This window comes from Cynocephalus volans, chromosome 2, assembly GCF_027409185.1.
Source record: "Cynocephalus volans isolate mCynVol1 chromosome 2, mCynVol1.pri, whole genome shotgun sequence".
Taxonomy (NCBI): domain Eukaryota; kingdom Metazoa; phylum Chordata; class Mammalia; order Dermoptera; family Cynocephalidae; genus Cynocephalus; species Cynocephalus volans.
Genome location: NC_084461.1, coordinates 208,985,054 through 209,007,329, shown reverse-complemented (window position 1 = coordinate 209,007,329; position 22,276 = coordinate 208,985,054). Strand labels below are relative to the sequence as shown.

Below are 22,276 nucleotides of genomic sequence, written 5' to 3'. Positions count from 1 at the left end.
AAGGGTGGATGCTGACGAGGAAGGAAAGCAGGCAGAGGGCAGAGGCCAGGGCAGGAGAGGCCAGCAGGATCGGTGAGGTTGTATGAGGAAGGGCCCTTGTCCAGGGACCCCGGGGAAAGGGGAAGTGGCTCCCAGAGGGACACAGAGTGAGTGGAGTAGCCTAGGACTAGGGGCTCAGCTGGCTCTGGGTTCAGGGAGGCAGCAGTAGCTCTACCTGCCAGCCTAGCACAGATGCCACCCATAGGAGCCACATGCCAGCACGTGCTCTCCCAGGAAGGGATATGAGCGTGGAGTGGGGAAGCCACGTGGAGGGGTGGTCTGGGTACCTGGAGCCTGAATTGGGTCTGGACGGCTCAGCAACATGGCCTCGTGGCCCTGGGTCTCTCAAGATGGCAGAGCTGCCCTGATGCACACACTGCTCGGCTGTCTCAGGGTGTCCCTCTTGCGGGGTCCTATAGCTCCAGGCAGCTCTGCTCCCAGAGGCTGAGTGGGTGGGTGAGGGCCTCAGGCCTGCCCCTGGGGCCTGCTTCACACTGGGGAGTGGGCTGGGGCCCAGGGCACTGGTAGCACATCCAAGCTGCTGGCTGGAGCGGCTACAGGCCAGGAGAGGGTACAGGCCAGGAGAGGTGAGGTGAGCCACGCGAGCCAGGATGCCATGGGATGAACAACCACAGGGATCTCAGGGACAAGCCTAAACCTGAGGCCGTGGGCACAGCCACTCTGAACTGCAGGCATTGCCTGACGTTGAGCTGCTTCTCACAGGGGCAACTCTGCCAGCGAGGGCCCCCGGTGGGCACAGGAGGGCACTTCCACAGCTGCAAAGCACAGCTGCGGCATGTGGCCTCTGCCACACGCCACCTGCCGAGTGCAGCTGGGGGTCCTGGCAGAGGTGCAGGATGCTGGGGTGGGGGTGGGGGCACCACTGGCCTGGGGACGGCTTGGTGGGGGCTACAGTCTGAGCATCTCAGCTGCTCCCGTGAGCTGATGACCCCTTTCTGCACCCCCTGCCGTCAGTCCTAGGGCCTCTCCTCGGAGACCTCGCCAGGCCCTGCCCTGCCGTGTGGTGCCACTCTGGTCCTCATCCCACCCTCCATAACTGCTTGTCATCCCTCCTCTATGTGCACACCTCCCAGGGTCAGACCTGCCAGGCAGCATGCGGGCATGCAGGCGGAGGGAGAGGGTGAGGTGGCCTGTGGGTGCATGTGCGTGTGCGTGCGTGTGCGTGCGTGCGTGCGCGCACGCGCGTGTGTGTGTGTGTGTGTGTGTGAAAGACTCTGCCCCACTTCCGAATGGAGGGTAAGGCGGAGAGGGGGCGGCCTGGTCCTAGCACAGCCCCCGCCCTCTTCTCTGCCTCCCACGTCCTTGCGCAATCTGGAGCCACAAGCAAAAGTGTGCAAGACGTCGCCGGAGGTAATTGTAGGTTACATGGAACAATCTGAGGAATTAAAATCATATTTTCATTGCACCATAAAAACATGCAAAGGCGGCGGGAAGGCGGCCCTGGGGCTAGGTGGAGAGCACCTGGCCTGTGGCGCTCTGGCCCCTCCCTGCACTGCTGGGAGGTGGGGAAAGGGTAGGAGCCAGCCCAGAGAGAGTGTTGGGCTGTGCAGTGAGCCTGGAGCTGGTCAGTCCCGAGACACTCAGGACAGAAACCACTGCTAGCCCAGCCCATCTATCCCGCCCTGAGCACCAGAAACAGGAGCCCTGGGTGAGTGAAGACACTGGTCTGCACAGAATGCCAGGGTCCCTGCGTCCCATCCTGGTTCTGCAGCTGCCTGGGTAGGGGCTCCAGGCTCAGGCCCCACGAGAGCAGTGTGGTGTGAGGGATGTCAGTGCCCATGGGGTCCCCTAGGCCCAGTCCATGGCGCTGTGTCCCACAGTCAGATAAATGCATGCAGATGCAGCACGTGGCCCTGAGGGGGCCCAGGTGGTGGCAGTCCCTAGGCTCTTTGTGGAAGACTTTCTCCTGGAACACCCACTGCTTAGGCCAGATCCCTGCCCATCATTTACCAGGAGGGCATGAAACCCTGAGTAGAGGGAGCCAGCAAGGCCTGAGGCTGTCTGGGACGTCGGTTGTGGGTGTTTTGGTCCCTCCTAGGTGGCCGTGCAGACCGGGTGAACTGGCCAGATGGCGCTGAGAGCAGGTTACAAACAGCAGGTGCGCTGGTGTGAGATCTGTTCTGGAGAAAAGGAGCATGCACAGAAAACCAGTTGGAGGGGCTGTGGGGACACAGATGTGTGGGCGCCACTCTGGCTGCCAGTGATGGGCACTCCTGGCCAGTTGGGTGGGCAGGGAAACAAAAGGCCCCGCCCCAGAGAGCTGCTGGATGTACTGAGGACTCCCACATAGGATGCAACATTTCTATCATCACCAAAAGCAATAAGGCCATTTCAAGTTCCTTGTCTGCCCCACGGCAGGGGCTGTTCCTAGGGCTGAGAAATCCACAGGACCCCCCTGCCGGGCCCAGGCAGCAGCTGTCAGCTGACCTCCGCAGGCCTTCACCCTTTGCCTCCAAGGCAGATGAAAACCTCGGCCTGGCCTGGAGGCCAGTACTCACTGCAGGATCCACGGCCGGGGTGCGCCACCAGCCGTGCGTTAAATGGGACACGGCTGATCTGGCGCTGCACTTGTCGGGAGGCCTGGCCTGGCCCAGCACTTGGCATCTTAATTGGGCGTCTGAGAGCTCCCGCACACGCTTCGCACCGCCACCGCCACCGCCACCGTGAGCGAGCCTCCTGTAGGCCCATTAAGGTGCAAAGACATTCCTTTGTTTGCTGACAAGCAGGGTCCCATCCAGGGCTCCCGGGCCGGCAGACTAAGTGATGTTTTCTTAAGGAAGACACGAGATTAGCCGCCTCTAAAGCCCCAGCACAATGCCGGGCCCTGCCCGTGGCTGTCAGCGCTGTCTCTCGCGCAGTGACTGACAGGCGCTGCCTCGGCCCATCAGGCCTCAATGCACAGGATTAGCCTAAGCACAGCCGACAAGCTGACTTGCAGGGCCACGACGGAAACGTAATGAGGTGACTGACGTTCGGGGACAGAAAGCCTCAAACACCCCTGCCAACGCCCGTCGTTCTGCCACACCGCTGGCGGCTGCTCTGGAACACAGCCTGTGGCTGCCCACCCCTCCTGAGCACCCGCGTGAGCTCTGCCGCCATCCTTGCTTCGAGGAGCACAGAGACCTCAGGGGTGACCGGGGCACAGGGTCCTGGGACGGATTCCCAGGTGGGGGTCCTCGGGCTTGAGGCCAGGCAGCTGCGGGGGGGGGGGCAGCCCTGCTCCCTGCCTGGGGTATGAAGGACCAGGTCTGCCCGAGGCTGCCTGGCTGCGCCTCTTGCCCAGTGGCTGTGCCTCTCGCCCAGTGGCTGCACCTCTCGCCCAGTGGCTGCTGGGAACTTGGATGATCCCGACTGTCTGGGTGACCCAGGCATCCCCTCTCCATCAAGTCTTAGAAGTTGCTCCTGTTCCCCAAGGGGGTGGTGGGGGACCAGACCCCACCCTGCCTGGGCAATCCTGGGAGGCACATCAGGGACAGCACAAGCAGAACACGCTTCAGGAAACACCCTCTTTATTTGCACTCCAGCAACACCAGGGGGGCTCGGACGTGGGCAGCCCACAGGGTGGGCTTCTGCCCAGGCCGTCATCATCTGGCATCAGGGGCCTGGGGGGCTGGCCCAGGCGGGAGGGGGGTGGGAGGTGCAGATGTGGGGGTGGCAACCCCCTTGAGCCGTCCCTGCAGGGCACATGCTGTCTGTCCACACACACGTGGCTCCATGCTGACCACTTCACAGGCTCTCCAGCGGAGGGGCTGAGGCTCACCGGGCCTGGCCCACAACAGTCCTGCTGACAATGGGTGGAGTCAGCACGGGGTGGCCACGCCATCCCTCATGTTTGCCTGGCCATGTCTCCCACGGCCACACACACAGACCTTCAAGGGATAGGTGAGAAATGAGCCCCTGCTGAGTGGTCCCCCACCCCCTGGTCCACACATCACAGGGAGTGCTGCAGCCTACAAAAACATTTTGAAATGATAAAAATTTATAGCAGACTCCTAACAAAACAGCACTGTTAGGTGTAATATTCTGATAAGAGCTTCCTCAGTATGCCCTTTGTTTGTCCGTATTAGAGGCAGCCCTGGCTCGGGTGGCCATGGTGGAACAGGGTGTCCAGAGTGCCCAGGGGACCCCAGGCCTGGGCCTGCACCTGCAGGACCCACAGGCGTCTCAAGGGAGAGCTCACTGCTCAGCCCCGGGAAAGAGGGGGTCCCAAAGAAACCCAACCCCAGGAGGGGCTGATGGCCACAAGGGACACCCCCAGGTGGGCTGAGCCACACAGGCCCAAGGGCCCTCCTGCCCCAGGAACCCAGCCCGGCTGCTGAGGCTTGAGGCTGCTCTGTCAGTCTGAGAGGTGAAAGGCTCTGGCCACATGCAGCCCTTAGCTGGGGTCAGGGAGGGACTCGCTCATTTCTTCCTCAGAAGAGGGTTGTGATGACCACCACACTTCTGAGGCTTCTGCCACCCGCCCTGCTGCCAGGCGTCACAAAGCTACAACAGAAGCAGATCTGCAGGGCAGTGACCAGCCGTGCGTGAGGCAGCGTCTCCACCTTCTGGGCAAGAGGAACATGAGCCGGCGCTGGCACTCTGCATGAGATGGGACGGAGGGAAGGCCAGCTCCCCACCACCGCCCACTGGGAGCAGCACTGGGACTGTCTGCTCAGCCTGCCACGCCAGTGTCCACCTGGGACAGGCTGCTGCCATGTGAGCCCAGCCTCTCGACACCTCCTGCTTCTTGGCCACCCGGGCACAGGGCATGGAGCAAACCTATTCAAGGTGGCTTGGCAGGTGTAGCCTTGCCACACACCTGGAGGGAGCCCATCACAGTGGCTCCCACACCCCCCAGCCACATCCTCTGTCCTCAAACACAGAGCCTACCCCACCTACATACCTGGATCTGGGCCTCTGAGGAGCCTGGCGGTGAGGGGCTGCATGTCACATGCCCTTGGCCTGACAGGGACGGCAGCTTACCCTCAGCAGCCTGTCACGGTGGGGTCCAGACCGGAGCGCTTGGAGATGCGCACCTTGACCACCTCCTCAGAGCAGGTGGGGTGGATGCCCACCGTCCGCATCACCTGCGCATAGGAGGCCCTGCACCTGCACACAGGCAGTGGGGGAGTCAGGCGAGGAGTCAGCGCAGGGAAGTGCGTCCACACTACCCCGTCCCTGGGAAGGGGAGGGCCTTGGGAGTCACCTGGTCTCACTGTCCCCTGACCTCTTCTCCAGCCAGTGGCCAGAACACCTGCCGACATGCATGTTGGACCTGTCCACCTCCCTCCCAGCAAATGCCCAGTGCCCACAGAGGCCAAGCAGCGACCCGCTCTAGCCCACCGCCTACCCGCCCCCTCCCTGGCTCGCCGCAGGGCCTGGTCTCCTGATGCTCTGAGCCCACCAGGCACAGTCCCGCCTTGGGCTGCAGCTCGGGCTGATCCTTCCCTGGGCCCGCTCCCTTGCTCCCTTAAGGCACAGCTCAAATCAGCTGCCCCAGCAAGCCAGAGGCCACTTCTTATTACTGCAGCCCGCACTGCCCGGCCACCTGTCTGGCCCTGCTCAGCACCCAGCACTTCTCATAGGTGGTGGCAGAGCATCCGAGCCCCGAGCACCTGCTGCGTCGGGCAGGGAGCTGCTGCTCTGTGGGTGGCTGTGTCCAGAGCCTGGCATCCTGCTGCACACAGCGAGTGAATGGTGGCGCAGCAGTGAGGGGTCTGGTCTGGCCCTGCCGCTGGCCTGATGAGGAACAGCCGCCAGGCCTTCCGCTGCTCAGCCCCCCTCATGACTTCCTGAGATCTGGCCCCCACCCAGGCTGCCTGGCCCAGCTGCCAAGAGTCTACTGGCTAAGGACTGCTGTGGGTGTTCCAGGTTCTACATGAGCCCATGGCACCACCACACAGGCTCAGCACGCACCATATCACAGCACGTGTGGACGTCCTGCAGGGCACAGATGGCCACAGCTCCCATTGTTTGCCAGCAGACGAGGCTGCCACAGGCAGCTCCTCTTGTGTCTATGCACACGCTGTACACGTGTGTTGGAACATCTGGTGGGTAAATTCTTAACTTGAACAAATGAGTGTGTGCATTTCAAGTAAGGTCCCCAGCGGGTGGGTCCAGTCCACACCCTCCTCCTGACCATATTTGAAACATCAGTCTCGTCACTCCACTGACTGGCAAACTTCAGTGTCGCCACTGTGCAGACACTGGGAAATGATCACTACTAGACAACATCAAACCTTTTGATCCTCATCAGCCAAAATGCTTCCTTGGTGTTTTCTACATTTTAAAATTCTAAATTGTGAATTCTCGAGGCACAGCAGCTTTCTACTGTTTACTATGATTTTCTTTCCCTGTGAACTGCCTATTCATATTCTCTATTTTTCTATTTGGTTGTCTGCTCTAAAATTATTACTGTTGATTTTTAAGAGCTCTCTGCATATTAAGGAATCCAGTCCTTTATAGCTGCATTATAAAAAGAAGCTGCCACATTTTAAAGGATCTTTCCAAAAGTTGTTCCGGAAGCTGAGTGTCAGGCCTGGCAAAAGAATTCATGTGCCAGAGTATGTGGATGGCAATGGCCTTGTGTGGGGCCAGGGCTCTCTTTGTCCTGTCCCAGCCAGAGAACTCTCTGGCCAGAGCTATTGCCACGGATGACCTAGCCTGCCAGTACTCACACACAGGTCAGTGGGCCAGGTTCCCAGGGTCACCCCCAACCCTCTCCTTGCACCAAGAGTGGACCCTGCCCCTCCAAGGGCTCCAGTAGGACTCTCAGCAGAGCCAGTACCAAGCTCATGGGCTTCCTTCCAATGGTCACTCTGGACCGAGCTTCCAAACATCTCTGCTACAGATGGCTCTGCAGTTTAGGGATAACAGACACGTGTTCCAAGGACGTGAGCCCACCCAGCACCCAGCCCTCCCTGCTCTCCTCTGAGACCCTCCCCTGGGAGAACCTGACCCCCACAACCCAGTGATTGCCTCAACATGTGTGCAGGGCTAGGAGGGCCATGGTGGGGCCTGAGGCTTGCTGCCCTGTGATAGGGTGGCCCCCATCCAAGAGCCAGGCTGCCTGGGAGGAGACTGGGGTGCCCTGGGAGCCTGGCCCGGACCCTCCATCTTGCCTATGTAGCACCTCAACAGCCTTTCTGAGATTGGCCCTGCTCCTCTGCCCCGCCCTCTCCCTGACTTTCTCTGTCCCTAGACCTCCTGCCCCCACGGTCAACTCTTGGTCACACCCATACACCCCAAACACACAGGGGCCTCAGTCACCTGCACACCGTCCTCTACGTGTTCAGCCCCTCCCTATGCCCTCGCCTCTGCTTCACCCACAGATGGCTCGTCCCTGCCCTGGCCTCCTGCCTCTGAAACCCCATGCCCAGCTGCCTCTCTCTCAGGCCATGCCCAACTTCCCAACTTCCCACTGCCCCGGACAACCCACCCTACCCAGAGTCTTTGCCATGGGCTCATTTGGCCCCAGGACCCTGAAAACACACAACCTGAGCCCAAGACCCAGGCAATGGCCGAAGCTGTGGAAGACACATGGCTACTCCAGAGTGGCTCTCTTCGAACATTTGTGACTGCCTGAAGGCTCTGCCTGGTGAGCGAGGGCCCCAACCCTGCTCCCCAGAACCATAGCACCAACCCTCCCCCCAGGTGGCCTGGCCACAGCGGCCACCCGGCATGGCTCTGGCTTAACAGTGTTTGGCTGGAGAAAAAAGCTGTCTCTCCCCCGACTGAACCTGCCACGTGTAGGAGGAGCCTGAAGACTCTGCTGCAAACATGTGAAGGCCACATGAAATCAAGAGAAATGCATCGGGCTTTCCAGTGCAGTGCTGCTAACACGCAGAGGGACGCCCAGTCTGAGCATTGCGTACCGGCCGACATTCCTCCAGACTTACTTGATCCCCAGAGCAAATCCTTGAGTAACTTCCCCTGCGTTGGGGCCAAGGAAGTGCAGGCCCAGCACCAGCTGTGGGGGCTCCCTCAGGCACACCATCTGAAAGTCACAGCATCTCAGCACAGCCTGGGAGGGGGACCCAGGCTGCCCTGGGGGCACGAGTGGCCCAACATTCACACTTCTTGCTCTGGAGGCACCACACCCCTGCTGCCTCTGGCTCCTTCCCTCCCTTCCTTCCTCCCTGTCACCCCTGGCTTGCCCCAGCCCTGGACCCACAAAAACACTCACCTTTATGTAACACTGGGACGCATCCCGTTCAGCCACGGTGAACTCCAATGGTTTATAATATGCATGATAAACCTAGGTGACAAGACGCCAGTTCCTGGAGCCAGTGGCTGCAGCAAAACAAGTCCAGCGGGCATCTTGCTGCTCTGACAGGCTTCAGGGGCAGGGTAGGGTGCAGTGGGACCCAGAACATCTCATTTGGTCTGCAGGTTTGGTCTGGGGTGAGGACTCGGCTTGCTAGCCATGGAGAGCGTCCCTCTCTTGATGCACAGGCAGCCAGTGGCTGGAGCGTGTGTGCAGGACGGACCTTCTCTCACCCAGCCAGAGACCCCCATAACTATAGCCACAGAGTGGGCATGAGGCTACCCATGTAACCCCCGCCATGCCACACTGCAGAGCCCAAGCCTCAGGGCAGGACATTGGCCCCCCCATCTGAAGCACACACAGGGATACAGGCAACACCTGCACCTTCCTCGTTGTCGACCACTGCACAGTGGATGGGGCGACTACGGGCACTGGAAGGTGGGGTGCCTGGCCCACGTGACGAGGGCAGGAATAGGTTGGTGGGCGGCCATCCAGCCTCCTTCGGGCACCCTGGCGCTTGCTCGGCCCTCACTTGAGCAACAAGGAGGGGACAGGCGCAGGGCGGCCCCTGCTACACCGGAGCTGTCGGACAAAGGCTTTCAGCACCCGTGAAGGGCTCGACAGCGTGTTCGGGGCTGCGGCAGAGTAAAAAATGACTGGGCCCTCACATGTGCCGCACAGCCATTATTAATTAATGGCGCTTCAGAGAATATTGTTCTCACTAAGACAGAATTGAAAAGAAAACAAACAAAGAGTATTTGGCCATTCAACATCGTGAAACATAAAACAGCATTATAAAATGCTATGGCCATATGTCCCGTGTCCTTGTGATGAATCAAACAAAAATAGCAAATAAAGTGCCTCAGGGAAGGCCAGCCGTCAGACCGTCCTACTGATGGAGGAGACTGGGGTTCTGGGGAAGGGACAGGCCCTGGAGCCCAGTGACTCATTCCCAAACGGCACCAGCCCCGCCACCCAGGCTGCACGGGGTCTGGTTTCTCCTGGGCGCCTGCAAGCTGCTGCAGCAGCAAGACAAGCCCGCCCGAGGCTCCCAGCACCCCAGCCCTGCAGGCGTCAAAGCCTCCCAGCAGCCCTCCAGGCTGGGGCCACGGCCCGCCTGCCAAAGCAGACCCCAACAAGCAGCCTTGCCCAGTGAAAACCCACTTCCTCTGGGCTAAGTGCCCAAGTGTGGACTGTTGGGAGCCTGTGAGGACTGGAAGAAACGTGGAAGAGGATTGGGGCATGGGCTGGGGCAGGTCAGGGGGTCGTGCGTGTCAGAACCCCTGGGGAGTCGCAGGAAAGCAGAGGTGTAGTGGTGGGGGGAAGGATGGGCCCAGCCTGGGGCAGGAGGGCAAGAGTGGAGGGGAGCAGAGGTCACAGGACAGCCAGGAGAAGACTTTCCAGGTTGAGGGAGATGCATGCCCCTGTGAGGGGTACAGCCACAGAGGTGCCCGGGCCCTGGTGCCTTTGGTGACAAGCAGTCTGCATGCTGACATGGGGCTGGCACTTGGTGGTCCTGAGACCCCAGCAGGGGGGCTAGTGGTACGATGGTGGGGACCTGAGGACGCTGGGCATGTCTACAGCATGGCTGGGGATGGGGCCAGAGGCAGCTGGAGGACGGGGCCTCTCCTTGGTGCCTCCTGGGCCCACGAGGCAGCCCAGGCCCTCCCCTTGCTACCACATGGAGGCAGGTGGCCGCTGGGTGCAGAGGAGCCAGGGCTCGGCCATGCCCCAAAGGCTGCCCAAGGCCTTGGCCTTCCCTCATTTCTGGAGCTGCCCTGCAACATTCCCGTCCTGTGGGTCCCTTCTTGCTGCACCACAGCCATTGTTCTGGGCCCCAGTGCCCAGCCTGTCAAGCGTAGGCCCCGGAAAGCAGAGATACTGACACCCCTGCTCACAGGGCCCCTGTCCAGGGAGGGGCTATCAGTGGGGGTGCAGGTTGCACAGGTGGCATTGCTGGCAGCCCCTCTCCTCCTGCTGACTCACCTCGACATGCTCCTGCCCATGGCGAGCCACGGCCTCCTCCTCTGACAGCCCCACACAGCCGTACTCCAGGGGAGTGAAGACCGTCGTGGGAACCTGGAAGGCAGGTCCAGAGTCAGGTGTGCCCCCCAGGCCCCAAAACTGAAGGTCCCCGCTGTGGGACACAAAGAGCAGTAAGTGCAGGCCAGGTCCCCGGACACACTGGCTGGCAGGCCACAAGCACTGCGGCCAGGTTCACTCACCCACTCCTGGGCTGCACTCTTGGCTCTAAACCACACACGCGTGTACACATGCACATACACATGCAGGCAAGCACGTGCACTCACACACACCCACATGCCTGCACACACGCATGCACACATACACACAGGCAAGCATGTGCACTCACATACCAGACCCCTGCACACATGCTGCGCGCGCACACACACACACACACACACACACACACACAGAGGTAAGCACATGTGTTCACACACGCCTGCACACATTGCTGCACATACACACACAAAGGCAAGCACGTGCACTCACATATGCCCACATGCCTGCACACATGCTGCACATACACACACACACACACACACACACAGGCAAACACGTGTACTCACACATACCCACACACCTGCACACACACACACACACACACACACACACACACAGGCAAGCATGTGCACTCACACACACCACACCCCTGCACACACGCTGTACACATGCACGTATACAGACGAGCACATGTGCTCACACATGCCCACACGTCTGCACACACCCCCTCACCCCAGAAGAACTAGCCTCGGCCTTTTTCAGGCTGATCTTGGCATCCTATAAAAGAACTCACATTGTCGTAATCCATCAAGTCTGAGGACCCACCGAAGAGCCGCTGGGCCAAGAGCTTCCCTGCCATTATAGCCGTGGGTGTCAGCTCGGGCCGCCCCTGACAGAAGGAAGCGGGACTGACTTCAGCACCGGGTCTGAGGGAGTCTGTACAGCATCCCCCACTGTCTCTTTCCTACTGGGCATCTCCCTTTTGAAAACCCCCAAATACCATTTGCCACTGAGCTGTCACCACAGCTGAAAGCCTTCGCCCCTTGAGGCTACCTCTGCAGCCCTCCGTGGGTTTGCTCTCATTTGCTATGACTGCACCAAAGCTACGGTTCGCATTAACTGGGATTCCAGCTAAAACGGGCCCCAAGCATTCTGTGTGCTCCTGACACACAGCTAGACTTGCACATCACACCCATGACAAATCCCAAGTCAGAATGTCGCTCTGCTGGAGACCACTCCGTCCCAGAGTGTATCCTGCCTTGGGTGCTCCTGCACGCGTCGACCTGGGACCAGCTGCCAATCACGTCTGCAGCAGGAAATGCAGATGTTGTTTGGCATTCCAGAAATGAACAGAGATCCACAGAGATAAACTCGGGAAAGCGCCCGTGCATTCCACCAGGCCTGGCTAACTGCGGAAACACCAGGCGCACAGCGCACAATATCTCATGGAACAATGGCCTCTGCTCCACCCACGGGGCTTTTCCCAGGTGCTGGCCGGACCATCAGGATGTTAACTCTTTGGACTGCTCAGATTGGCCTTTCCTACTGAGTAGGCTTAATTTGCTAATAAAGAATGCCATATGAGCCATATATTTCTGGCCACACAGTTTCCACGACGTTGTTATGGGCCCTGAAGCCCAGGAGCTGCATGTCCGTGTGGCCCATGGAACTCTGGCGGGTGGAAGGGAGGCCTCCCAGGGTGATGTGCACAATGCTCCTCTGCAAAGAACATGAGTGCTTTCTTTGCGTGCAGAGCCCACAGGATGAGACAGAGGCCACCCCTGCAGAGGTCGCACCACGCGACCACACCAGCCAGTTAAGTGGGCTGAGGCCTCAGGACAGTTGAGGGCACGTGAAGCCATCACTGCCATCCACACAAGCAGGTCAACCCACTGGGGAAGAGGCTGAAGCTCCCACCACAAGCCCCCTCTGAGCTGTCCCCACAGTTCTGCCTCTGCCTGGCACAGCCGCAGAACCGCTGCATCAGGGGCTTGTGGCAGCAGTGGGTGCCTCCTGCCCTCTGTGCCCCACACACCACTTCCTGAGCCCGGTTCACAGGGGGCCTGATGCAGCTCGAGTGGCAGCCACGGTGGGTGTGTGACACCTCTGGTATGCTGGGGGCACCAGGGGCCATGTTGCCCCAGCAGGAGGGGTCTGCATGGGGCCCAGCATCAGGCAGGACTGACCCTCACCAGCTGGGCGGGCTGGCCCCCAGAAACAAAGGGAAGGCCCAGCCTTGCATGGCCCCCTGCCTGGCCCACTTCCATGTGTGAGTTGAGCTCTCTCGAAGCCCCTGGCCCAGCACGAGCCTCAGAAGAGCCTGGCAGGTGGGGCGGAGGGGGGTACAGTCCCTCCACATCAGTGAACACTGCCACCTGTGCTCACTTGGCTCCAGGGTGCCCCAACCAGGGACTCGCTCACCTCGGACACTGACTCCCATTTCCCCCAGGCTCCTGCCTGGCATTTCCCAAAGTGGGTCCCAGGGTGAGCCAGGGCAGGGTGGTGTCTGCACTTTCCCTGGGGGCCACAAATGTCCTCACAGAGCTCCCTCGGCTCCAGTCCAGGAGCATGACACTGGCTGGGTACAGGCCCCCTCAGGAAGTCGCATCAGGTCTCTCCTAAGCATCTTCTAACATCTGAAATGACCCCTACCAGGCTCTGCGGGCGGGGACACTGTTACTGCCTTTGTCCCCATACTCAAAAATGTGCCTGGTACCCAGTCACACTCAATGAACAAATGAAGGTACATTAACACATTAAAGAAGATAGATTAGCATTCCCCCAAATTCATGTCTACCTGGAGCCTCAGGATGTGACTGTGTCTGGAAACAAGGTCTTTGCACATATAGTTAAGGTGAGGACTGAGATGAGGTAAGACTGGAGTAGGGTGAGCCCTAAATCCAGTGTGAGACCAACTGTCAGAGATAAGTGCAGGCAGGCACACTAGGAGACGGCCACGTGGGGAGGGTCAGAGAGCAGAGGGACACTGCCACGAGTGGGGAGCACCTGGGCCACCAGATGTTGGGACAGGCCAGGAAGGACCCTCCCCTAGAAGCTTCTGAGGGAGCGTGGTCCTGCCCATGCCTGGCCCCAGAATGTGAGAGAATAAATTCCTGTTGTTCTAAGCCACCAGTTTTGGGTGATTTTTTACGGCAGCCCCATGACACTAACTCACACATGGCAGGACACACTGCTAAGAGGCCTGGGGACTGCAGGCACCTCTCAGGTGCATTTGACCAGGGGCCACCTGAGCCACCTCCCCCAGGGCAGCGGGGCACACGCAGGGCTGGCCGACCGCTCCCGAGGCTGTGTAGTGTGGCGCCCCATGGCTGACCAAGTGGGTCTCTTGCTGGGGGCCCAGGGAGTGGGGAGAGGCACTGTGTGGATGCCTCCACCAGGGCCTGGAAAGGGAGGTGCTGCGGCCCCTGCTTTCTAGGAGAGGGAGCGAGAGAGGCAGGGATGTGGCCACAGCCACAGGCCGTGGGGGGCTGTTGGGCAAGCTATAGAGTCCTAGTGCCTTCCCCAGATATCACCCTGGCCAGGAGAGATGGACACTGGTCTCTCCTTCACGGCAGGCCCTGCCCCCGTGTGATGGCCTAGTCAGGGAAGGTACTGACCAGCCAGCAGATCAGAGGGTAAACTGAGGTGAGGCGGGTGGGGCCAGGTAGGCCTGCACTGGTCCTGCCGCTCAGCCTCCGTGGGGATAGCATGGCCCTAAGGTCGAGTCTAGAGGGGACATTTCTGGGACTCTGCGCCTCCAGAGCACCTGTGGGTAGGTCAAGACCGGTCCTGCAGAGCTGACCCATGAGCAGATTCACAACAGGAATTTGCTAACTGTGCTTTCAGCCGTTGGAAGCTGTCCCACACCCGCCCTTCAGAAAGCAGCGGCATCCGAAAGAGCAGAGTCTGACACCTGATGCTTCTCAGAACACGCGCCCTGCCAGCACCTGGGCTTTGGCTCCGAGCCTCCCTGATTGAAGAAAGAAACATTTCTCTCCCACAGGACAGCAGCCGCCAGAGAATGTGCATCCCCGAGTCCCGGCGGGGCTGGGTGGGGTCGGGGTCCCTGCCACCAGGGCACAGGCCATACCTCTGCCACGTCTCCAATGGCGTAGATGTGGGGCACGGAGGTGGCTTCCCGGGCGTCCACCAGGATCTTCTGACTGTCAGGGTTGGTGTCTACCCCAGCCTTCTCCAAATTCAGACTTCTGGTTTGCGGAACTCGACCTGAAGGAAGCAGAGAAGGCTGGAAGGTTCTCCTTAGCAGTTTGGACGTAGCTTCCTTTTATTGAAAACATCTCCCAGAACGGCCGCTCAGAACAGGTCAGATGTGAGGCAGGACCGGATTGCGGGCCCGGTCTGTGCAGGCGAGGAGCTGTGCGTTACTTTCATTTCCGACAATGTGGGGGGCGGGGGGCTGGCCCCCACAGCCTAGGGCTGGGACAACCTAAGAACTAGAAGTGACCCCGCAAGGGACTGAGACACCCATGAATTGAGACACCGCAAAAGCTGCCTCTCCACTCAGTGGAGCAAGGCCTTGAGAAACTCAGGGGCCAGCCTGGGCACAGGGGCCTCTCCCTGCCACAGTCCTCCTTGGTGCCCGGGCCCTGGCCTGACCTGAAGGAGCCCCTTACCACCAGGCCCCTTTCCCTCCCTGCCAGGCCTCCTCGGGCTCCTGGCCACCCCCATGCTGTGGAAAGGGCTTCCAGGGTCTCTGCCATGAGCCTCACTGTGTGCTCCTGGGCTGATGGGGCGGACACTGAGGAGTCGCTACATGCTGTGGAGCTGGTACTTAGAGGCCACCTCCCCGGGGACATGCAGCCTGGGATTGCCTGTCCTTCCATGCACAAGAGCCCCTGGACAGACCTCTTTCCTCCGTGAGCCTCAGAGTCCTCATGTGTAAAATGGGCTGACATGGGAACCAGATGAGACCAGACATGAGGCTCACATGGAACCCCCCACCCCAACCCGGTCTTGCTGGCCACCAGCCCCTGAAGTCCACAAGCCTGTGGCAGAGCCAGTGCTTTTGCCCACCTGCAGCATAGAGAGCCCAGCACTCACGTCAGCACGGGGGACCTAGGCTGACCTGGGGGGTCTTGGGATGGAGCAGGGCAGGCAAGCGACAAATACGAGAGGTACAGAGTGTGCCACCTCCTTCCAAGGAAGAGAGGAATGCGTGCATGCACATACGCACACACTACACGCATGTGCACACATGCATACACAAATGCACACTCACATTTGCAAAGGGAATCAATGAAAGGATAAACCAGCACTAGCAAAACCGGGGCCCTATGGAAAGGGAGAAAAGAGGAGCGAGGAAAGGAGATGGAAACAGGACGTGTCTAACCGCATCCTGTGACACTGTTTTGTCTTTTTGATCACATATAAGGTTTACATATTCAAAAAATAAAATTAGATAAACATAAGAAAGAATTCCTTAAAACTGCAAACGTAAAACAAATGAGCCTAACGGCGTGTGCGGTTGGTGACAGCGCACATGGGAAGAGAATCAGCTGAAGAGACTGCGGAAGCCCTTAGTCTAAAGGTGCTTCCTTAGAGGATTCTAATCTAACAACAATGAAGCTACAAAGAGGTCTTATGCACCATTCAAAGAGGATAGTTAAGACCCTATAATGTCACATTTGAATTCAAAATTCACGATTTCTTTTCTTTTCAAAATATGAAGTTCCCAGCTCTGGCCACAAAGAAGGTCAAGAAGCAAAGTTGACCCAAGAGCGACCCCAGCTGTAGGCTGGGACCTCAAACACCTCCCACCGGGAGACCGGGCCCCACGGGGCGTGGACACCTCGTGGGTGGGCACAGTGTGATCAAAGACCCAGCACCACAGGGAGGGCTGCAACACGGGAAGGCAGTGGGCCCCGAGGAGGAGACACGGAGCACGTGCCATGTGGGATGCACAGAAGCTGCGGCTCTGTCCTAGCAGTGTGCAGGCATTTCGGGAGGTGTTGTGGTCACATGGAGTCTGCCTGAAGCCCAAGGTGAGCTGACCACCTCTCATGTCCCCATATGGCTCTTCCTGGGTGGGGCGTCCTCCCTCCCAGTCTCCCAGGACCCCAGGGGTCCTCTGAAGCCCCTGCCCTCTCCCACACAGGGCTCCTCCTGCAGGCTTGCTGCATCACAGTGGGTTATGCTCCTCTCCCACTGCCAGACTGTGTCTGCATGGACAGGCTGTGGGACATGCGACAGGTGCTGCAAGGAGAGATGAGCCAACCCAGGGCAGGAAGAGTGTGCAAACTCATGCCCTACCCAGGGCATGAGGGATGGCCCCACCACCCCATCTCTGGGCAGCCAGCGCAGAGCCCAGTGAGCAGGGTCTGCAGCCAGGTCTCCCGTAGCTCCGGCCCTCAGCACCTCCTCTCCTGCGCGCCCCCAGTGGCTGACCAGCAAACAGCCCAGGTCTGGGACCTCAGAACCAAGAGAGGAGCTGGGCTGCGGGGCAGCGATGGAACCACACACCACACCCATCCTTGGGCATACTCGGCTCAGCTGATCCTGCTCTTGGGTGCAAAAGCCAGGAAGGGCAGGGGGTGGCCAGTCCCTGGCAGCATCGGCGCAGCTGTCCCCTGCCAAGCTCCATACAGCTCTGGGCCCAGAGAAAAGACAGCATGTGGACCTTGTCACTGCTGAGCTGCCAGCAGAGGTCCCTTTCTCCTCAAATTCAGATGGGTGTGGCCTTGTGGAGCCAGTGGGCAGCTGCAGCAGCTCTTCCTACCCTACTCCAGGAGGGCAGCAGGCCATCCCCCAGGCTGCTCTCGGCTCCCAGGAGCTCAGAGTCATCCCCCAACGGCAAAAGTGACTTGGTGTCAAAGGCATACTTCCGATAGCTTGTGGTGGCTCGGGCAAACCAGAGTTCAGAGTGCAGCAGCCTGGAAGCGGGTGGCGCCCACCTGAACATCTCGAAGACGAAGCCCCTATGAAAAGGAAACCTAAGTCTCCAGCTGCTGTCCCAGAGCAAGAAGTCAAAACACAGAGGCTCAGCTAAGCTGCACTTCTCAAGTTCGCGGGAGGCTGGCTCCAGCCTCTTAGCTCTGCTTGGCCACAGGAATCAGATGTGGGCAGGCTGGCACCGGGCAGGATCAGTGCAGACACGGCCAGCACGAGGCCACATCAGAGGAAGTAGCTGGACCCTATGGACAAGGCAGGGGTGCACAGGAGGGGCAGGCGGCTCACCACTCAGCCCTCTCTGGTCCCTCTCCAGGCTGGTGTCCAGCTCACCAGGCCCACTGCCTCCTGGTGACTGCTCAGTGCAGGGCCAGAGTGTCTGAGGGCAAAGCTGGCAGCCACACCATGCCTATGCTGTCCCCTGCACACCTGCCTGGCTGGTCCTGGGAGGCCAAGAGCATTTCCTCGTGGGCCTCATGGTAACTATGCTAAGTATGGACTTGCAGGGGCCGAGCAAATCCTATCCCAAGGTCCCCCCAAAAATAAAAATAAATTTAAAAGTAGTCACTGGAGATAACACAGGCATGGTATTAGACTCCCACAGTCCATTTCAAAGCCAGGGAATTTTAGGACATCCTGTGCGTATACATTTGGAAAGTACGTGGGAATGTGGGTCAAGCCACTGATGTGAAGAATGGATGGCTAGATGGACAGGGCAGGAAGTGGAGGGTGGCAAACACCACGCATGGCACGGGCAGGGGCTAGGCTGCTGCTTCGGGAATGCACGGTGCAGGGAGGGAGAGAGGCTGCAACAGGAGGTCATGTCCAGCCTGAGAAAGGCAGCTGTGGGCATGTGAGGTTTGGGGCCTGCTGGGGTGGCCAGGGAGGCCAGCGCCATGCAGGGGCCCCACAGTGGAGCCATGTCCCTAAGCTGTGACAGGCCCTGCCAGCAAGGACACTAAGCCCTGATGCCCCCAAGTCATGGTCCTCACTGAGCAAACCAAGGGCAGTGGCCACAGAGGAGGCACAGTGGGTGCTGTGACCTCAGACATGCCCCATGACCCCCAGGAGGTCCACTGCCTCACGCTCGGAACAGGGTCAAATCTCCCCACTGACGCTGGGGGCCCAGCCAGGTGTCGTAGGCCCCCCCTCAGCTCCGGCCTGGAGCCCCAAGGGAAGGTGGAGAATGGTCACTGAGGTGGGGACCGAGTAGCTGGCCATGAACACAGGGTGGCTCTTGTCACACTGGCAACGCCTGGCACAGGCCCAGGCCCAGCGGGACTTAAATGGTGTGAGAAGCTAGATGCAGGCCAGCATGCCTGCCTCACCCCTGACCATTTCCCTCTTACGCAGATAGAGAAGCAGCGCTTTGGGGAAGACGGAGCCCCACCCGCCCTGTGCGTGTCCCCTGTGCTGTGCTCAGAGCTTCCCCAGCCCCAGCTGTACCGATCCGCCCGCTGCAGGCTCTCCGCCGGGACCCGGGCTCTTCACTGAGCCACTGTTTGCTGCTGCTGAACAGCCCCCTGGGGAGGGACGCTCGGACACCACTGGGATGCAGACCTGACGCACTCGTTCGTCCACATGCTGTGTCCTCAGTTTAGATCCCCAGAGGAGGGACAGAGACGGATGCAGGCTTCCCAGCATGGCGCAGGGGACCGCGCCCTGGGACAGCTCCTTAGACTCAGTTCCTTCCCCAGAGAAGGCAGCGGCTCAGTGGTCTCTCTCATGCGGTTTTAATTTGTACTTCAGTGATGACGAGCAAAATCAAGTATTTTCTGGCCACGTGTTTATTAACTGTGCTTCTTCTGGGAATTGCCAGGTCCTGCCTTTCCTCATTCACTTATAGATATCTTCACAACACTCTTGCCTTATAAGAGCTTCTTAGGTAATAGATGTGTGACCTCTGCCGTATTTTCTGCAAACAATGAGGCCATTAAAATCCCAGGTACAAAGGGAAGTTCTCGCTTCCTCCTGTGTAAGTGTGAGTGAAGCTCAGGAAGCAGGGAAACCTCTGGCCCTCGGAGCTGCCTCCTGCCCACCCCCCACCGTCTGGGATGCCGCGGGGGCCTGCGGTGGTGGCAGGGGCAGCATCTGGCCCCTAAGAGCACTCGGAGCAGCCGGGCAGGGCCAGCCCTCCTCTGATCACCCTGGGAGTCTTCCCGGCTGCTGCCACTGGCCCGGGGAGGCGACCCAGACACAGGGCTCATCCAGCCGGCCTGGCCCCAAGGAGGGGCCGGAGAAGGCTGAAGGCCAAAAACCACCCCGAGCGCAGCCAGCGGTCATTACCACCTGCTCTGCTGGACACAGGGATGCACAGACGGCCGGCCGCGTGCAGTATCACACGCCTCTTTCATCCTGTGATGGCCATGCCCTCCAATTTCACGCCTGCCTGGGGCACATGTTCCCACCAAGGAAGGACAATCCGTGTAATGAGGTGAGATTTAAGTGTCAGCGAGAGTACGGCTGGGTGAGTGAGGGGCTGCGATCCAGACACACGCAACCAGGGTGTAAAGGAAGCATCCCTGCGAGGCAGGCGGAACCTCACATGCAGGCCCACGTGGACAGCCTGGGTGATCAGCCCAAAGGGCATGTGGCCCCCAGACCAGCTCCTCCCACAGGGCCAGGCCTGCTGCTTGCCCAGTGCTGCACCTTGGGCCAGGAACAGAAAGGGTCCCACACCTTTGGAATCTGGAGCCAGATCCTTGAGGCTTTTTTTTCCTACTTGTTATCTTCTTTTTTCCTTTTTGCTTGAATGGCCCCTTCTCAATGAGCCCAGGCCCCACCCACCACTGTGCGCCCCGAGGGGCAGGGGCACACAGCTGTCACACAGGCCTCAGGATGCAGCCGGGCTGAGTATTTGTTGAATGAATGCCTGAGCCCCTGGACTTTAACATGACCTGATTCTGGCTGCTCACTGTGACCCCCAGTGCCCACCAGGGACCCCCCAGGCTGTCACGATGGCAGTGTCTTTTACCTGGGGAAGCTCCTTGGCGGCTGGAGGCAAGCTTCCTTCCAGGGAGCACACAGGCGCTTCCTATTCAAGCTTCCTGTGTCCACTGATGATGCACAAAATAAGCTCACGGCACCTTCTGAAACCCAACCAGCCTTTCAGTGTGCGGGGCCTTGAGCTCAGGCCCGCAGGACCAGCAGGAAGGAGTGTGCTCAGTGGCGGGTGGTCGGTATTGCCCTAAGAATTATTCACATGAATATGATTCTCCTGCTGGTTGGCTGCTCCAAGTGTCACTTGCAGAATTTAGATGGCACACGTTAACACGTATAAATGGTGCCCACTTATTTCTAGAAGAGTTTTCACTAAGTTTTTTGTTTTTTTTAATTAGTTTCCAGTATGTTCTAATCACAAACACTAAATTTGACTTGGTAAAAAGACCCGGCCTGACAACTGTCAGTACAGAGGCAGGCTGCCCTGGGTCGGACGGCTGTGGGGATGGACACAACTCTGGACACGGGTACAAGCTGTCACTTGAGCCAAGCTTGGGGCACTGCCTCCCACTGGCCTGGCCTGACCTCTGCGATGGGTGAGCACAACGATGAGCTAGGCTGAGGTAAATGGCGGCTGCCAAGCTGAAATCGCTGTTGCAGGAGCAGTGGTGCATTGTCCAGGGCCACGCAGTGTCATGGGAAAGGCCGTGGCCGCCTCCTTGGCCCAGGCCTATAGGAAGAGCCCTCTGAACGTCCATTGTCTTCCTCTCCAAAAAAGGGAAAGAAACCCACACAGAGGCAGATTCGGATCTTTCCTGACGTCAGTAATTACAAACTTTAAATTTGCATTAAAATAAAAAGATGTTAGGCTATCAAAGAGGCGCTTCTGATCATATCACCTGGTCAAGGCTGGCCACTCCACCTTGAGAGCAGGGCAGGGGGTGGGTGCCGGGCGAATCCCCACCAGGAGGAACACGGCCACACTTAGCTTCCTGCAGCTGCAACAAGATAAGGTCCCAGAGAATAGAACTGGTGGGCTCAGCCGTGGCATCTCCCAACCAGGTTGTGTCCATGCTCAGCAACGCCCATCAGCTGCTCCCCAGCATCCAAGTGAACACAGGTGAGCAAGGATGGCCACCACGTCACCGCAAGCAGGCAGTAGGGTGGAGACATGAGCCCGGTTGCAGCCCAGCCTGGGCCGACGTGCTCCAATCCTGGACACCGAGGCCCCCACCCTCACCTCCTTGGGCACCCCAGCCCGTGGCCATGTTCCAGGTACACACGCTGTGTGGGGCAAACGCACACGGAGCACCTTGTGGAATGACAGTCAGGAAGCCGAGCTCCAGTGCCTGAGAGCCAGGGCTCGCTGGCACCCTTCACACCATGTCAGAGGCTCAGAAGGGGGTTTACACACAGGTGATGACAACTCTAAGCTGTCTAAGACAAAGCCTGAAGAAGAGGACATGGCTTCAGTGGCCAAGGTGAGATTCGACCTGATTCTTCCCCCAGGTCTTGCCAACCACACCGAGGGGAATCCCGGGCAGGCCCAGGACTGTCCTCCTGGCATGGCACAACCATGGGCAGGACTCCCATGGCCCAAGGACAGATGTGCTGGAGTCCTCAACATCTTTCCCCCAAGACAGAAGCAGAACCATCTGGGGGGCTGGGGATGCTAAGGGGCATGTGACAATCCCAGCTCTGGCCCAAGGCTGTGCTCCAGAGGAACTCTGTCCATTCTTTAAAACCGAATCTGAGCTCAGCTAGAACTTAGAAGTGTCTGCACTGAGAGGCATCTGCTCGGACCCTGGCCCGTCCAGCTCCCACAGACGGCCAGGATTCAGGCCACAACTGGTTAACTCTGCAGGCGAAATCGAGCCTGTGGCGGCGCAGGCTGACTGTCTTCACTCAGCGCTGTAATCGGCACATCTGCAGACAGGAAATCCTCCTCGCTGAAGTTCCCAGTCTATTATCTGAGACACCTGGTGTGGGCGGGTGATTCACAGACAAACAATGAGCGGGCCCCCTGCACAGCAATTAACTGCTTTAACTGCTAATGTGTTTAATCCACCACGTGGAGATCAAGGCTGTGCCGAGGAAGAG

General features: G+C 59.2%; 1 protein-coding gene across 3 annotated transcripts in view; it reads right to left on the bottom strand.

Moving 5' to 3' along the window:
- Positions 1 to 3,598: 3,598 nt before the first annotated feature.
- Positions 3,599 to 22,276, bottom strand: part of TXNRD2 (thioredoxin reductase 2) — a 52,012-nt gene continuing 33,334 nt past the window's right edge. Inside the window, exons 12-18 of one of the 3 annotated variants that reach the window (XM_063088263.1) lie at positions 14,421 to 14,557; positions 11,124 to 11,219; positions 10,295 to 10,387; positions 8,228 to 8,299; positions 7,941 to 8,038; positions 4,946 to 5,151; positions 3,599 to 3,844 (exon numbers count right to left, since the gene is read on the bottom strand). In XM_063088263.1, coding sequence (XP_062944333.1) covers positions 5,028 to 5,151; positions 7,941 to 8,038; positions 8,228 to 8,299; positions 10,295 to 10,387; positions 11,124 to 11,219; positions 14,421 to 14,557 — 620 coding nt within the window. In that variant the 3' untranslated portion in view covers positions 3,599 to 3,844; positions 4,946 to 5,027. The remainder of the gene's footprint in view (positions 3,845 to 4,945; positions 5,152 to 7,940; positions 8,039 to 8,227; positions 8,300 to 10,294; positions 10,388 to 11,123; positions 11,220 to 14,420; positions 14,558 to 22,276) is intronic. The other 2 variants (XM_063088262.1, XM_063088264.1) reach the window with 2 other exon arrangements.